This window comes from Thermobia domestica, chromosome 12 (assembly GCF_964235325.1).
Source record: "Thermobia domestica chromosome 12, izTheDome1.hap1.1, whole genome shotgun sequence".
NCBI lineage: Eukaryota > Metazoa > Arthropoda > Insecta > Zygentoma > Lepismatidae > Thermobia > Thermobia domestica.
Genome location: NC_137465.1, coordinates 130,756,696 through 130,774,514, shown reverse-complemented (window position 1 = coordinate 130,774,514; position 17,819 = coordinate 130,756,696). Strand labels below are relative to the sequence as shown.

Below are 17,819 nucleotides of genomic sequence, written 5' to 3'. Positions count from 1 at the left end.
CTAAGTAAGAATTAGTAATTGTATTTGAAACAGTTCAGCTGATTTCTTAATTCCATTCGAGCTACTTCAACAACGTGTTGGGCTGATAATTGATTTGATCTTTTCTTCGGTGGAATTGACGAGATCGCGATGTGATACTACTCCACCAATCAGTAGACAGCGAGGTTCTATTGAAACGTGAAGTGGTCCAATGGCGTCCAATACACTCTAATTTTAGTAGCTAGTCTGTCTGTATTTCATTCATTGCTTCTAATAATAGTGCGCTTTATCATAATTTCATGTCCTTTACCTTTCCGATTGTATAGAACACTTTATTAACAACAAAAGGGAACAAACCTTTGACACTATTCGGATAGTTAGAGTCTATATTAGACCTACTACCATATGTTTCTTCAATTACAAGATGTCGGACTAGAGGAGTCGCCATACTTGTCTTTTCCACATTCTCTGTGCAAGTTGATTTTCGGATTTTTGATCAACGAGATGGTAAGCCTAGACTCGAAATTAAAGATTTTATATCCATATAAGGTTGTTTATATGAATGATTTTAAATGAAAAAAAAAAAGTGCAGTCCAGGCAACACCACATAAGAATGTTCATAAGGAGAAGTAACGCTACTGCACTAGCAATCCCATAGGCATGATAATCCTCACCGTAGAATTAGTGGTGTCATCGTAGTTAAGAGGAATGGAAAATGAACCAACCACCATATCCTCGTCAAAATACATGGCGCCAGAAGATGAAGAAGACAAGCGAAAAACAAACAAAAAGACCTGAATGAACAAAAGAAGAGTCCTTACCAAACTGAAACCAAATGGTGTGATTGTGTTTAATGGTTTATTCAGGTATTTTTACTTTTTCAGCTTTTAAATTTTTTTACGCAATACAATAAACAAAACAAGCATTGAAGTCACACACAAGTAGGTAGGTAGGGATACACGTCCACCTCAGTATGACCAAGACATCCATTGATCATTATCATCACAGATTTCCATTCACCATCCGCGACACCGGCAGCGATATTCGCAATGAAAGGACAGGCAAAGAACATGTACACGAAAGGGGTTTAATGATAAATAAAGACGCTCTTTCCCGTGACTATATGAATTGGAAACGTGGACATTTCGGATATCATAGAAGAATAAAATGGAAGAAATTTGAGATGTTTTGCTTGAGAAGATACTGGGCGTGATGGACAGAAAAATGAGGTAACAGAAATGTATTACAAGAAACAAACGACAATTCTTACATTTTGAAATATAATGGTTAGTCATTTAATTCGAAATTTAGAATGAAGTAGAATACTGTAGGAAGGAAGGCTGAAAATTGGACATGAAAAAAAAAAAGTAGCTCAATACGAAGAAATAAACTGTATAAGTTTAAGTAGATAAAGCAATTAACACAGGATAGGCAAGGACTTTGATCTTTCCATGATAATGACCAACCTCTTGATGAGGGGGATAAAAATAGCTTATTCACATTCACCTAGTTTAATGTTTTCATAACACTTGAAAAATATCTGATTTCCTGAAATTTGGTTAAAATTCTAAACTATCGTTATGTTCATCCGCAGGTAGTTGAACTCATTATTACCCTCAAGCTTCAAAAATGAGTAAATTATCAAAGTAAGGTAACAATAATAATAAAATTAATTCCGTTAAAAATAATTAACAATTACACTACATACGAGCAACAACTCGTAGTTCTAATTTGATAATAGTCTATAGAGGAATGTGACGCTACATCAGCATTAAATTACAGTATAAAGAACGACATCAAGTATAAAAGTCGCTCTGTTGATATTTGGTTTTAACTGTATCAAGGACATAAATAAAGTTCTAAAAATTTGGGTTGAACGATGAACTTAAGACTGTATTTAATATTTCTCTTGCCTCTTATGTCACTGGGCTCAAGAACATTTTACGCTCCTCTTATTTGTTCTATGCATTTAAAAAGTTGACGAAAGATGAAACATTCTAGTTTTACACTGGCAGACAACAGCTTCAGCTCTTTCTAGTGCCAATAATATCGTGACCAGAATACTCAATCGCGCTGAGATACCACTTTTGTTTTCAGTATATCTCCATTACATTTCTCTCTCGTGGATTGCCTTTTTATTCCTCTTACAATGCTTTAATCTCGATTTCTTTTTGTAAAATGCTACCCTGGATTCAAGCCCCTATGGTCTGTGCGTAAATACAGGCATAAGTAGACTCATTATGTGTAAAGTAAAACACATGTATGGCTTACCAACTTGTCAAAACATCCAACACCTCTCAAAATGAAAACGTAAGAATTAATTAGGATTAACATAATAATCTGCCTAGGGCAGCTGGCAGGTAGTTTACAGGTTAGTCTATCCTTAATTTGTATCTGTTTGGGAGATGCAAGCAAGGGTATTTTTGTGAAAGGTATTTCTCACCATAGGACTAATTTCAAACGAGTTTGGGTCTGCTTTACATTAAACATTCCAGTTCGTCTTTATGCACATCGAAAAGTAGGACTCATTTTTAAACATTTCGTGCGACAGATTGCGCTGTTGTATTTGAGCAAGTGATTCTTTTGTTTCGTGGTATATTCGTGTGATGATTAGTTTGTAGGGTGTCGTAGATGTCTTCGTTATGTGAAGATCGTGGTATAAATTGGTTATTTCTCATTTTATGATCATTCAGTAGTTAATTTCATGGTGTCCTAGTATGTCTTGTTATGCCAAGGCTGTGATATAAATTTACATGATTTTTTCTCCGTCAGTGAGGTAATAAAGAGACTGATTTTGTTGCAGTTTCTTGAGAAAGATAGCATGATTAATCTACACACAAATTGCAGAAAATGTGGGACTACTGTGAAATTATCAAGGAATATGGGTTGAGTTACCATACCATATTTTTACTATTCCAATCCGAGACATTTTAGTGGCAGGTAAATCTAGACTTACCATATATCAGCATTTATGCGGACATGTCCGCATTTTGAGAGTAAAAATTTCCGTTCGCATACATTTTCCGAAATGCCCTGATCTGTTCGCATTTTCTAAACTCAAGTGTATTGTCACGTCAATTTTAGACACTTTACATGTAAAAGTATATTTGACTATTGTATCCACAAAAGATATTGTTAAAAAATATCAGGTCAACTGAAAATGTGAAAAGATAAAGCTAACGTATGTTGTGAAAGTTTTCTTGTTAATTATTTTTCATATCTTTCAATATATTTTTCATAATGTTTTGAAACTTTAAAGCAAAAACTTATCATTCTCGTGTAGAAAGTTATTTTTCTATAATGAGTTAGCTAGATGGAAGCGTATGTATATTTCGGCATTTAATGATATGGTAACTGGAACATTTTGGTGAGAGGTATATTTTCACTTCTATCGATACAAAGTATCTAGTCAATACAATTGCTCATTTGTATTTCATTTGTTGGGCGCACGAGTAATTATGCTTATGAAAACTATATTAGTTTCCAAGATTATAAATGAACTGATGCTGTAATGTGGCACGCTTTACCAAACATTTAAAAGTATTATAAATAAAAATTACACATGTAACTGTTTATGTAACAGTAGACTTATGTAATTCCAAAAATAATGCTTTAGGATTAGGATTTAGATTTCTGGGCTTTCGGCATCTAAGGCCATTTAGACCGTCACGTTTTGAGGGATGACGTCCCTTGGCGAGCACATTATCAGAACAAAGAGAAGGAAGAAGGGATTGGGGAAGGAAGGAAGCGGCCTGAGACCATTATGTGAGGTACCACCCCGGCATTTGCCTGGTGTGAAGGAGGAAAACCAACAAAAATTTCATTTAGGGGGGCTGGGCTAGAAAAAGAAAAAGAGTTTTACACTTTTTCGACCGAGTCCCCCCACCGGGAATAATGCTTTAGAATACTGCTATGAGGATAGAGCACACATAAAAGGGCTGAAAAGATTCTCACGACTGGAAACCGGGACAAAATTTACACCAGCGGGACACCGGGAATGTTCCGTTCAAAATTGGACTATGGTACCCCTAGATATGGGACAATATTTGTTTCGTTGTAATGGACGAACGATTGGGGTAAAATGTTTTGACTTGTTTCTGCTTTACGGAGAATGTTCTTTGAGAATACAAGGTTAAGTGTGCAGAGAGTTGGTGTTTTGTCAAAAAAGGTAGACACAGTTTTATTGAGCATGGGCTTGGTTTCCGGATCGATCATTTGTTGATTGGAGGTGTGTGTACAAATTGGTTATGAAGAATTCAAAAAATCTGGTTAGTAATGTTATCTATTACATAGAATAATATTATTGTTCGAAGGGGGAGGGTGCTTTCCACTCTCAATACCTAATTTAATTTGTGATTTGCATTTGTTTTTTAAATATCTTGTTTATTTTCACGTTGGCAGCGTGTTCGCCGCATGCTCTTAAGTAGTGACACTATCATTGACTGCGCAAGAATACCAGCTACAATGGGTTATTATTGCTAGAGTGGTTAGTGTAAAGTTGACCCAAAGTTTAATTTAACTTATCACTTGGTTCAGCATAACAAGAAATTTTCAGATAATTCGACATTACAAAGTAAGATACTTACAAGTTTGTCCTTGACTTGTAGTGTTTGGTTATAATATCTTCCAACTGACGTAAATTTTTGTCTTGTAAAACATCCGAGTATTCATTGTAAACAGCTCGTACGTAACTAAAAGAAGAAATTAATACATAAAAGGACAAATATTTTCTGATAGATTCAAAGCATGTTAGTAACCAAAAATATGGTTACTAATATTCTCCACTATTCTAGAACTTATATTTCACCAATTAATTTTGTTGTTTAAAAAACTTAAGAAAGAAAAGAAACAAAGTAAAAAAAAAACATTCTATTCTAATGCTTCTTGTTATCGTGAATGAACAATAATAATATTATGTAATGTCGACATTAATTTACAAAAGTACACTGATCTTTTTATTTAAAAAAAAGAATATAAATATTATATTAATGAATTTTATTTTTCTACGACTAATATATTTCCTGTAGTAATTTATTAGCAGAAGAAAGTACAGACATATTCACCGACGACTTCGCATACAATTGAAAAAGTAGAGGAAAATTATGAGAAAATAGACAGGGAGAAGAGGGGTGCATGTGTAATTGTAATGGGAGATTTTAATGCAATTGAGGGAGAAAAACAGGAAGGTAGTGTTGTAGGAAAATACCATTTAGGCTAAAGAAATGAAAGGGGAGAGGGGCTGGTCGATTTCTGTAGAAAGAATTCATTAGTAACTGGGAACACGTGGTTCAATCAGCACAAGAGAAGAAGACATACATGGAAATCTCCAATAGATGGCGGAAGATATCAGATAGACGGTGTTATGATTCAGGACAGATATCGGAATAGCTTGAGAAACGCGAAGACCCTTCCCAGGACTGACATGTTTCTCTGATTATAACCTCGTGCTAGCCGAAATGGATATTCAAGTTAAAAATATAGGAGAAGAAAAGTAGGCAACAAGATATTGAATACTGAAAAGATGAAAATCGAGGAAGTAAGAAATCTTTCCGTTGAAAAATTCGAAGAAAAATACTCAAACAAGGAAAGAATAAGTGTCAGTAGTAACAGGCAGTGCGAACATATTAAATTTTGCATACAGAAGGTTGCATAAGATGTGGTAGGTTACCGTAAGCACAAAACGGGTAAGAAAGATCAGATGTTGCAGAGAGTGAGAGTAAGGAAGACGTGGAAACAGGTTGATACACAAAAGGGGAGAAAGATGTACAAAAAGTTAAACAACAAGTTGCGAAGAGAAACAGACGAAGCAAGGGAAGGGTTTTAGAAAAGAAAATACGAGAACATAGAAACATTAGAAAGGGTTGGGAAATACAAGGAAATGTACAAGGAAATGAAAACTATGGGCCTTCGGAGGAAACAAGCGGGTATTCCGATAGCAGTAGAACATAAGAAGGGGGAAGGTAGTCAGTGAGAGAATGGAAGTCTTAGCAAGATAGAAAAAAATATTTTAAAGACTTACATGAGAGGAGGAATAGAGCATGTGACCTAGATGTTGAAGAGAAAATGAAGTAGGCGAGGATGATAAAGGGTTTAGTATTCTTCGGAGTGAATTTGAAAAAGCTATATCCGAGATTAGGAATGAAAAGGCAACCGGGATAGATAATATATCAGTTGAATTCATTAAGAATATGAGAGATAAGGACAAGAAAGAATTGTTCCGACTGTACAATGAAATATATGAAACAGGAGAGTGGCCAAAAGACTTCTTGACAACGATCATGATTCCGATGGCTAAGAAATCAAACCTAAAGAGATGTGAAGATTATAGAACTATTAGTCTCATATCTCATGCAGCAAATATTTTGCTTTGAATTCTGAACAGAAGATTGTATGGAGGAATAAATGTTTCCAATCCATTAGTCTTTCTAAAAGAGCTCGCAGATATCGAGCACTGTTCCTTTCATTGATCCAGGATGTACTGTTAGTAATGCTTATAGAATAGATGAAGATCACTGAGTGCTAAAAGAACATTCACTTGTGCTCGTCCCTTTTTGGCGTTTCCTATAATAGTGACTTTGCAACCAGAAAAAGTTATACAAAACGTAGTTTTGTAGTTCTATTTTTAGTAAACAGTTAATATTCAATATATCTGTTACTACATTTTGCAGTTTAGATATCGTGGAAAATGTTTATAATTTATATCGTTGTAAAACCTATATTGTTGCTATTATTCCTCTTATAAATAAAAATAATTCGAAATATTCAAAATTAAAAGAAGATCATCTTTTCATTGCTTTTGCTACTGAAACCATGGGTGTTTTTAGTAAAGAAACAAGTAAATTTTTGACAAATTTGAGGTCAGCTTTAATTAATAAATCAGGGGACCCTAGAAGCAAACATTTCCTGTTCCAACGGGTAAGCCTTGCCATTCAAAGAGGCATAGCAATAAGTGTTTTAAATTCATTCCCATTGACACACAAAATGGATGAAATTTTTATTTAAAATAAATCCCAAAATATTTTGATATAAAAAATTACCGTATTGTAAGTTTGGTTGAGAATTGTCAAGAATTATACATGAATTATTCCCCCCCCCAAAAAAAAATTCAAATCGAATTATTGGGGAGAACAGTCCTCTCAGTTCCAAGATTGGAGGGAACATGTTCCCCTCATCCCCCCGGGATTTGCGCTATTGGCAATACTTCCTTTCTATATTCTCTGCAGTATATTGATTTTCAGTCTCATTTACATCATATTTGAGCTTTTTACGAAAGGGCGAGTCCGGACTTCAAATAAAGATTTTTTGCCAATAAAAATGAGTTCATTTAAAACACGTTAAAAGCAAAAACTTTCTATCGTTACCACAACACCGCGCTGGAGCATTCAAAATTAGAACTAAACGTTATTAAGCTAGAATTTCGTGGATACAAATACCCTCGCTATAGGATGCGTGGGGTTGATATAGTCAAGGAAATTGGAAGTAGCATCAAAACATTAGTACAGTGGACAAAAGCACATGACCCCGAAAAATAGAAGAAATTGAAAAATGAATAAATAAGCCGAATTAATAAACACAAGACAAATATGAATAAAGGAAAATTATGTTTTTAAGAATCTTGTTTTTTTTTTTTTTTTTTAAGTTTTTGTTGCTTTCTAGTACGCAACACAATAAGCAAAACACCGGACTCACAAGCAGTTTGGGATGCTTGCACGTTAGCCTGAGTTGAGTTAATTTTAAGTTTAACGTCCCTTTCTATATGACTATATGAGACTAGACTATATGAGACTAGACCTCTAGACTATATGAGACTAGACCTACTGATTAACGTGGAATCCGAACCACATGAACTCTCCCCGAGAATCAAACTAGGGTCTCCCACGGCAAAGGCGCGTACGCTAACTGCTTAGCCACGAACGTAAACCTGAGTAGAAGGTAAACGCTCAGTGATCATTCACTTTCTAAATTCTAACCAATACCGAACCCTGTAGCCGTATTCGCAGCTGAAAGGACAAACGTAGGTATAGTTACTTTATATCGTTCAACTCACCTTGAGATACCAAATTTTAAAATAGTGCATAATCAATCATCACTGTTATAGTTAATCTTCACGAAGTAACTCAAAAGAACGAATTTTTAATACATTCCGTCTAATACCTTTTAAGACATTGTTGTCTCAACTTTTTCTTCTTCTTTTTGTTCTTTTCTGTTCGCGGTACCCTTAATTATTCTTTTTCTGCATTCCAAACACAGATCATAGGCCTAAGTTTATTAATATTTTACATAAGCCAAATTAGCCACAGTACCGCAGAGCATCGAGGAATGGTCCGATTTAAGTATTATTTTGCCTTTGGAATAATTGGGTAAATGAAATTGACAAGAATAACATGCATATGAATTCTAGAAAAGCTTGTAATAACGAACCTAGTTGGATTTAATTAACACAGAAAAATTTTCAATAGAAAGTTTTCGTTTTTGCAGAGTTAAACTTCAGACTTTTTCAAGCTTATAACTACTTACCTTATAGAGAGTAAACATTTATATTTAAATTTATTGTATTCTGCTGACCAAAAGACTCCCGCAAGCTTAATTGTCTAGAATAATATTACATCTTTAAGTTTACTATACTATAGTGACAAGATATTTCATATATTATTACAATGGCTATGAAGAAAATGGACAATTACATTCTATCAAAAAAGTATCCGGAATTTCTCATTCAAAAAGCCGATGTAAAATCTTCTGTAATTCGTTTTGTCTGTTGTAAGATGGTAGCAATATTCCTGGTTATGGTGTGCAATATAAGTGCGATCGGTCAATTATTTTGTCTACATCTGCTGGTTTTGTAGCTGACCTCAAGTATATCTTGCGATTTTAACAATAAATAAATAAACTTTAAAAAAGTGAGCAAAGAGTTTGTCCGAAATTTTCCCAAAGGAATTTCGTGAGCAGAATTCTTGAAAGTGTTGGAGAAGACCTATGGTGAATCAGTTTTATCCGAAACTCAACCATGCGAGTAGTACAAAACGCACAAAGAACGCGTAGAAGTGTGTGAAGATTTGCCTCGTTTCGGTCGTCCTTCAACGTCTTCGACCGACGAAAACATGAGCACAGTGGAAGTGTAATGAAAGAAATGTCATCGAAGCTTGAGAGATAGAGAGATGGTCCTGGATCTCAACATTTCACACGAAACCATCCTTATTGATAATTTGTGCATGAGATGTGTCGGCACTCAACTTGTTCCGTTGAGCATAATTTTCTTCAAAATAAACATCGGAAACAAGACACTAAAGATATGCTTAACTGGTCCAGATCCAATCCTACATTCATAAAACGCATTGTTAAGACATGAATGTATGTGTTTGACGTACAAAAAGGTTGCTGAATGGAGAGGGAAAATGAAAACCTCATGAAAACCAACAAACCGCGTCAAAGTCGCTCCAAAATCTATGTAATGCTTACTTCTTTTTTCAATTACGTGGTGTTCATTCAGAATTTCTGCCAGAGAGACAAACGGTCAACAAAGAGTCTTTACGTAACCTAGAGAGTCATAAGGCGTTGACATGAAAATATTCGTCGCAAAAGAGCCGAGCTGTGGAACCACGATAACACACCATACACAAGGCGATATTGTAACAGAATTCTTGGCTAAAAATTTAACGAATATTCATAATCAAGCTATGTATTTAGCTGATTTGGACCTAGTAGTCGTTGTTCTGTTTCAAAAACTCGAATTACTATCTTGCGAAAGGCGTTCTGACTTAATTGACTCCATCAAATGAAATTCACTGAATATATATATATATATATATATATATATATATATATTGATGATCAAGTAAATTGTTGGCATACGTGTATTGCTCAAATGGAGTACATTTTGAAGACGACAAAATACATTTCTGCAATTAATTAATATTTAGTGTTTTATTGACAAATTTACGGTACTTTTTTCACAGAATGTATTAGTTTTTAATTTAAAGAACAAAAACTACTGGATGACATTTTAATTAGTCTTTCTCCCCAAGCCTTCGATTCGTCTGTGAATCGCTTGCACGCTAGCGATATGTCTTGACGTCAGATAGGAGGCAGCACAACTTGCGACAAGTATTAGAATTAGTGTAACTGACAGACTATTAGGAACTGGCGTTTTGCTTTTAGAATAAGACTTAAATATCCAAATTGCGACCGCTTGAATATTACGCCTAGTTAGGCCTACATATGCAATCCGTTACATTTCTTGAAATTTGCATTTTTAGCGTTACTCGCAGACTAAAGTGTCTTGCTATTATAATAAGAATAGTGATACAAAGTCAAAACTCTAAGTAGGTACAATCCAATATAAAGTAATAAATCTACGTGAAATTATAAACAATATAGAGTAGGTACGACTGAAAATTCGACTAGCAAGCGTTTTGTACAGGCTATTAAAACCTCTTATTGGTGAAAACTTAAATCACAATCTTTACAAACTCCTTCCGTCCAGACAGTAGACGATTGCTGGCCTGGGCCATAAAGCTTAGATAAAATAAATATATAAACAACCAAAGCAGATAAACCAGACATTATATAATATGTTTTGTTTATTTGCTTTGGTTGTTAATTGCAGTAAGTGAATATATGCGTCATTATTTGCTAGGTTTAAGCTGTATTGAAAGCAGATTTTTTCGGTTGATGTCTAGGTAGCTAGAAGTGACACACAGTGTTTCCCTTACTATCCACACACTACCTGCATTGCCTACTAGTTTGTAACAGAAAACCTAAATAGATTTGTTTCCACTCATCTCAATAAATGTAAGAGATAGGCCTATGTCTTCCAGAACAAATAGAAACAACAGGATAGCGCCTACATTAAGAAATTAATCAATAGAGTACCAATAATCTGTGAGAAAGTTATTATAAATGAAGGTGCTTTTTTTGATGAGACTCGAGTTTAATTTCTCTGTATCGAAAAGCTCAATTTCGACTTTTACATTTTTCCTTAAACATTATTTTATCATATGCGAAAACATTTATTTCAATAATAATAATAATAATAATAATAATAATAATAATAATAATAATAATAATAATAATAATAATAATAATAATAATAATAATAATAATCTATATATATAAAAGAGAACGTACAAAATTTTGTCCGCTCATCACGCTAATACGGCTGAACCAATTTCTTTCATTTTTGGGGGGTTATTAGGATTTGGACCCTAGATGGTTTTTATCATATCACTTTAATTTTTAATTACCAGTGTCTTGAGATAATTGACCATTCAGGTGTCCATAACGTACAAATCCTTTGTTATTAGTTCATCATAGGTAAAAATAAACGTATTTATATGCAACCCGCATGACCGTGAGGATCGGCGGGTTAACATAAATGACAGGCGATATACAGCGGAAAATAGCTTGAATCTTCTGTTTAAAATTTTTTAATTGATTTGCTTATTTTTACAGACACTTTTACAATATGCCAGCACCGGGATGACCGCAGCGAAGCGGGGCGGGTTAACATAAATGACAGGCGATATAATGTTAAGATTTACTGCAATCTTCTATGGTTTTTATCATATCACTTGAAAGCGAAAAAGTAAAAATTATCTAAGTAACAAAGTTTATTGCGTTCCGGGGTGACCGCAGCGAAGCGGGGTGAACGCTGCTAGTAATAATAATAATAATAATTATTATTATTATTATTATTATTATTATTATTATTTGTTTTTCTTAGTGTTTCTAACTTTTGGAAGATAGTGTATAGCTACTTATGTTAAACTCTAGATCATATTTCGTTTAAGTAAAATCTCAAAATTATACTTACTGCCTTTTTGGCATAGCAAGAAGATCGCTATATTCCTTGTGAGACAGCGTTTCCCTCATTTTCATCGGTCTCCTTTTGGAACTGTCCTCAGATGCTGAAGATGGTTTGGTATTAAAAGACGGAGAACGACTACTAGGTGTTGATATTCGTGGAGAGGGACCTGGTGAGGAAGAGATATCCTTCCCTGACTTTTGATAACCTACATTGTTCTGAGTATTTACTGGCCGATCCTTTGATGATTCCGTCACCTCTTCCGTATAGACGTCTTTTCCGCTCAAAATCGAACGAAGCTTCAGCATTCCTCTTCTTTGATTTGATGACCTTTATCACTTAATACTTACAGTGTAGTTTGCTACATAGTGGTATAAGCTACGAATGAAAGAGTACTATTAGAATCATTTCAGTAGTATCCCACATATAGTTAATAATACGAGGTACGTTCGGAAAGTAACTTTTGATTGGCCACTGTGCGTGAAGTACTAGGGGCAGACTACCATCTTTGCACAGACATGCGCGGTAGATCAGTCTGCATCCAGCCGTGGCAGAGTGAAGGTTGTCTGATCACTAGTTCCACTTTTGTAGCGTCTCAAAATGTGTGCTGCAATAGAAAATCCCGCCAAGTGCGAAGTATGAGCTGTTATACACTTTCTCACGGCAAAACAATATTCGGCAGCAGCTACTCATCGGGAACTTTGTGCCGTGTATAGATCAAGTGTGATGAGTGAAGGAGATGTTAGTGAATGGGTTCGTTCATTTAAAAGTGGACGAACAAACATTCATGATGAAGAGAGGAGTGACAAGCCATCAGTGGTTACTGATGAACTAGTTCAGAAAATTGATGGAAAAGTTTGTGAAAATCGGCGTTTCACAATCCCGGAGCTTTCCGATGAATTTCCACAAATTTTCAGGACGTCTTATATGACGTAGTGACACAGAGGTTAGGCTACATGAAGTAGGCACAGACCGAAGATCTTTATGCTGATGGAATTTCTAAGCTAGGGCAGAGAAAGGATAAGTGCTGGAATGCTTATGAAAACTATGTAGAAAAATAGAGCAAATACGTAGTTTTCAGGTGTTGCCTGAACAATAAATTCATCTTATTTACTTTCGTGTTTCTTTTTTACCAAACTTAGGTTACTTTCCGAACGATCCTCGTATTTACAAATTACGATATGATCAAGTTCTTATGGCATCCAATAGCACGCATGCATTAGATATTGCTGTTTATCAGCCATTTTAATCCCTTTAAAGTGTTGCCGTTGGTAATTGGTTGCTGCAACACTTGAAAAGTTTTAGCATTTACTAAGCTAAGCCTCTTCCTGTGTTGCAATTATTCATCAAAAGAGGCATGATTGTGTAAACATAGTAAAAGTATTCTTACAACCGTGATCTACCCCTTCGATAGACACTTGTTTTTCACATGTTGGATTAGGATTCCTTCCCGGCTTGTTTATGGAGCAGGCTATGTCAAACGAGAACGATTCTTGAAGTACAATCATTGAAATAGTCACCTAAAGGGAGAACTGAATCCGAAGCCTGTAATCACACTAGTTCGTTATCACACCAGATATTGCTAAACATAGTAACTCTGGAAGAATTTCGTAGAGGAAAATTAAAGACAAAAGAGAGAAGTAGTAACAGGGAAAAAATTTGGCGGAAAATATACGTATTACCAATAAAAATTTGCTTTCTGAAAAGAGAAGGACCAGGAATATGAGAAATCATAGCGTAAGAAGGGGAAAGTGACGCCATATTTTCTTTGAGTAATGGATTATAATAAAGAGAGAATTCATAAGTTTTTCTTGATCGTATAAATAAATTGAATTATTACGAGAAATATGCACATATGATTTTGAAGATTCACATGCAAGTAGAAATTATCCTGGTGGTATTTCATTTCAGGAACAATGTTTATTACATCGAAAAGGTCCTGGAGACAATAGCGTCAATGATAAATAATTATTGATTTTGCAACCTAGTTGCAGCCATTGGTAACGTTCCATAATTTTTTCTTCCATTTTCTCAAACGCATCTAGTAACTTCAAGGAAGTAACTTTATTCGAATTATCCGGTGCGAGCTCATGTGATTCGGATTCCACGTTAATCAGTAGGTCCCGTCTTATATAGCCTCGCTGCTGAAAAGGGGCGTTAAACTCAAACTCAACTCAACTAATCATTACTATCATTAAATTGCACAACAATAGGTCGTGATAAAAGATTGCTAATAATTCTAAAATAACCCTTAATTTTCAGAATTGCAACAGAGGGAATCAGAGTAGAACAGGATATCAGTTGACTTAGAAAATATTGTATGTTAATTTTATACCAATACATAAATTAATTCAATTTGTAAACAATATTGTGCACGTACAAACAAGCATAAACTTGCATATGGATTTACTTGTTTTATTTAATTAAAAATTAAACTTTTTGAAGAATATAAGGAATTCACATTATATTATATCGAAAATGAAATGAAATGAAATCTTTGAGTTTTACGTCCCACGGTTATGCCGGTTAGGCTAAAGGAGACGGTGATGATGAGTAATGAATGAAATGGTGGAATGAAGAAAGTGGGAGGAAACGGAAGAACCCCGAGAAAACCCACGCACACGGTGTTTGTCCACCACAAAGTGCGTAATTTTCCTCTAGATCGTGCTAGTGTGAATCGTATTATACGGAAGTATGTAGCACAGAGTTTTGGACCCACCAGACCGACACGAGCAGCTGCAAACCGGTATCCTGTGAACAGGACTTTGCCATTATTGCGTTATGTTCAGCGTATGGCAATCTCCCAAAATCCCCACATACAGCGTACAATAGTCAGCAAATGCCGCACATCGCATGCGACAATCAACTGCGGTACACAGGGATTTACGCCTTACAGTTGTTCGCAAGAGCAATGTGTATGCAATGAAAATGTGTCATATGGCTGAACGAAAAAGGAACTGCAAGAGGTTGTATGAATGTCATGTCGTGGGTGATCGGTTGAAGTTTGTTATCACCCTTGATATGAGGCGTAGATTTACATCACATACTGTGGTAAAGTTCGTGCGATTACATACATGTACCTGTTGATGCCAAGGGCCAAAGCACGATCTTCCGCCAGTGCGCAGAGAGTTTCCCAAAAGGGTTCATGTTTGTGACCGGTTTCACGTATAGGGACAAACTGCATTTCCGAAAGATGGAGCCAAACATCAAAACCAATAATGCGTACTCATGTCCTGACTGAAATGTACCAGCGTAATATCTTAGTATTGTACTGACAACACATGAACCAGGTTGAACTACACCAAGACGAGGCATACAGTCACATGACGAAACCATCGCTGGAGTTCTGTTGTCCTACGGAACAGCATACTGGAATTTTGGCAGTCCCTTCTCTGACATCCCTGTCAAAAGTTCAGATGCCAGCCCATTGGACATTTTGATTTCGGACTCCTCAAGCGGCATCTTCTCCATGGTCGAAACCACGCCGTTTCCAGCCTGTGAAAAGCATGTAAAGAAGAGTATAATGCAATACCCATGATCCAGATGCAACACAACTCCTGCAATGCAAACTCCGATGCCGAGCAATAGTCAGTGGAAGTGGCGTACAGATTCAACACAAACGATGATGGAAACACGGCATTTCCTTGGTAAGTGGCACATTCAAATTCGACTCAATATAAATGAATCAACTTGTGTATACCTTAGTGTGTGCGCTACAAGATCATAGTGTTATCGAAAATGTGGATTTCATTTTAAATATATAATTGTAAGAAACATCTATAGTTTATTAAACCGAACTAGAATAAACCAGTATTCCTATAAATTCCATCCATGTAATTATTATATCCTAACAAAAAATTAGGCGTAATGCTACTTACAGATTAATACACAACTTGGTGTCAGGGTTGTTTAGGAGGTCAGGCGGCTGCCTGCCATATGGATAAAAAATTTTTACAGGTGCATTATACTAAAAATTTAGTATTTACAGTGTATTTGCCAAACAATTTATAAATTTCCATAGAATAAAGGCATAGTATTTTCTAGTAACAATTAATACATTACCATTGTTAATTTACCGTTGATTCTCGATTGATTTTAAACCATGACTCCTGTTAATGCTCTATTTCACTATAGACCTACTGCAGAACATTAAAAAATGGTCGTTACCTATGTTATCTTGATAAATATTGTTGAACATTCGTGAGACGACTTAGACGCAGTGCATCTAAGGAAGTTAATTTCTAGATATGCAAAATTAAAGTGCGTGACACCATAGTGTTTGTTCGTCAGAAGGAAAAAAAAAACTACCTAGCTGCACAGACAATAGGGTAAACAGTGGTAAACAAGCTAGTCAACTTCCAACATCGAACGTACGCAGGACCGCAACAAGCCACATAATTTTGGAGTGGCCATAAATATATTAGGTGAGTAGGGAGGAGCACGATTCGTTTAAAATTTTAAACCTCTCTGTCAATGATTACTCAGATCTTATATGCATGGTGACTAAAATTCTCATTATACAGGGTGAGTCAAATCCCGATTTCTATTATTATTATTATTATTATTATTATTATTATTATTATTATTATTATTATTATTATTATTATTATTATTATATTGCTTTTAATGACATGTATGTAAACAGAGATTACACGCGCTGATTGAACAACTCAAAAAGCTTTTTGGGGGAAGCATCATGCGAAAAGAATTCACTCTCAAAAGTAAACAATCTCATTTAGATTTCTCGTGAAGAATGACAGTAATTTGTTAGAATTCTTAAGGAAATATTTGGCTATTAAATTTAAGAAATTCGCACGCATGAGTCGTATCTGATAAAATGTAAAAAAGAAGAAAAAAGAAAGAAAAAAGAAAAAAGAAAAGAAACTCATCTCGAAGAGTAAACTATCTAGTGTGGATATTTTCGTAGGAAGTGATTTTTCCAACATCATAGAGTTATTAATAAAATATTTATTTAGAAATTATGAACAAAATCGTCTGAGTTATTGAGAAAATCATCCGTAAAATCTCACTATGAAGAACAAAATACCGCTATTGGACTTTTCTCGAGGACAAATGGGATGTCGTACTATTCCGGTGTTATTGAAATATTTATTTATGAAATATGAACCAAATTACCTGAATTCATTTTTGAGATAAAATTCAAGCAAAACCACTACTCCTAGTTTTCTTTAGAACAAATACATTACAAATTTTAATAATAATAATAATAATAATAATAATAATAATAATAATAATAATAATAATAATAATAATAATAATAATAATAATAGTAATAATAATAGTAATCTAAGCAATAAAATTTGATGACAAAATTGACATGGTGGAACTCGAACCCGGGTCTGTCTTTTAGTAGCTTCGTACGACACCACTACGCTACAAATCCTTTGTGTAAAGGTGACAAATTAAAGTATTAGTTACGGAGGTAATAAGTTTGCTAAGCATATTTTCGAAAATAAACTAATATTACTGGAAGTCTTGATACAATTTAAATAATTACAAAATAATGTCTGTTCTCGTTTGTTCTTCCTAAGCTGCGGAACTAACATTGGAACCTCAGTCTTTACTTGGGAAACGTTTCGAGACATTTTCCTTAGAAAGGTCTTTTTGCCTTGATTTTGAGTTAAAAAACAAAAAGATGAATAATTCGACTAATGATTGTTTTCTCATACAGGCCTTAGTATCTGGACTAGTCTCACATGAGAGGTCTCCAACTAGCTAATCTTTTTGTACAATATCATGTAAGTGGTCGGCGTATGCAAGTGATTAGTGTGCCGACAGGGACGTACGCAGGGAGTGGGTCCTGGGGGTCCGGACCTCCCCGAAATTTCGATTTTTGTGTAAATTTAGCCTAATTTTAGGGCCATTTTAGGAATTTTAATATAAAATACCCTCATATTGAGTTTGGACCCCTCGAAATAAATTCCTGCGTACGCTACTGTGTGCCGGTATTGGTTTCCTCCAAGGTGACCCGGATTCGAAGTCGTAAATATTCAACATGCTTCAATATCAATCCATT

At 35.0% G+C, this 17,819-nt stretch overlaps 1 protein-coding gene across 1 annotated transcript in view; it reads right to left on the bottom strand.

The window, feature by feature from the left end:
- The window catches only part of LOC145666658 (uncharacterized), a 41,030-nt gene extending 25,233 nt beyond the window's left edge, over positions 1 to 15,797 (bottom strand). The window contains exons 1-3 of the mRNA XM_081734115.1: positions 15,661 to 15,797; positions 11,792 to 12,160; positions 4,566 to 4,670 (exon numbers count right to left, since the gene is read on the bottom strand). Of these exons, the coding sequence (XP_081590241.1) occupies positions 4,566 to 4,670; positions 11,792 to 12,090 (404 nt within the window). The 5' untranslated portion in view covers positions 12,091 to 12,160; positions 15,661 to 15,797. The remainder of the gene's footprint in view (positions 1 to 4,565; positions 4,671 to 11,791; positions 12,161 to 15,660) is intronic.
- Positions 15,798 to 17,819: the final 2,022 nt, after the last annotated feature.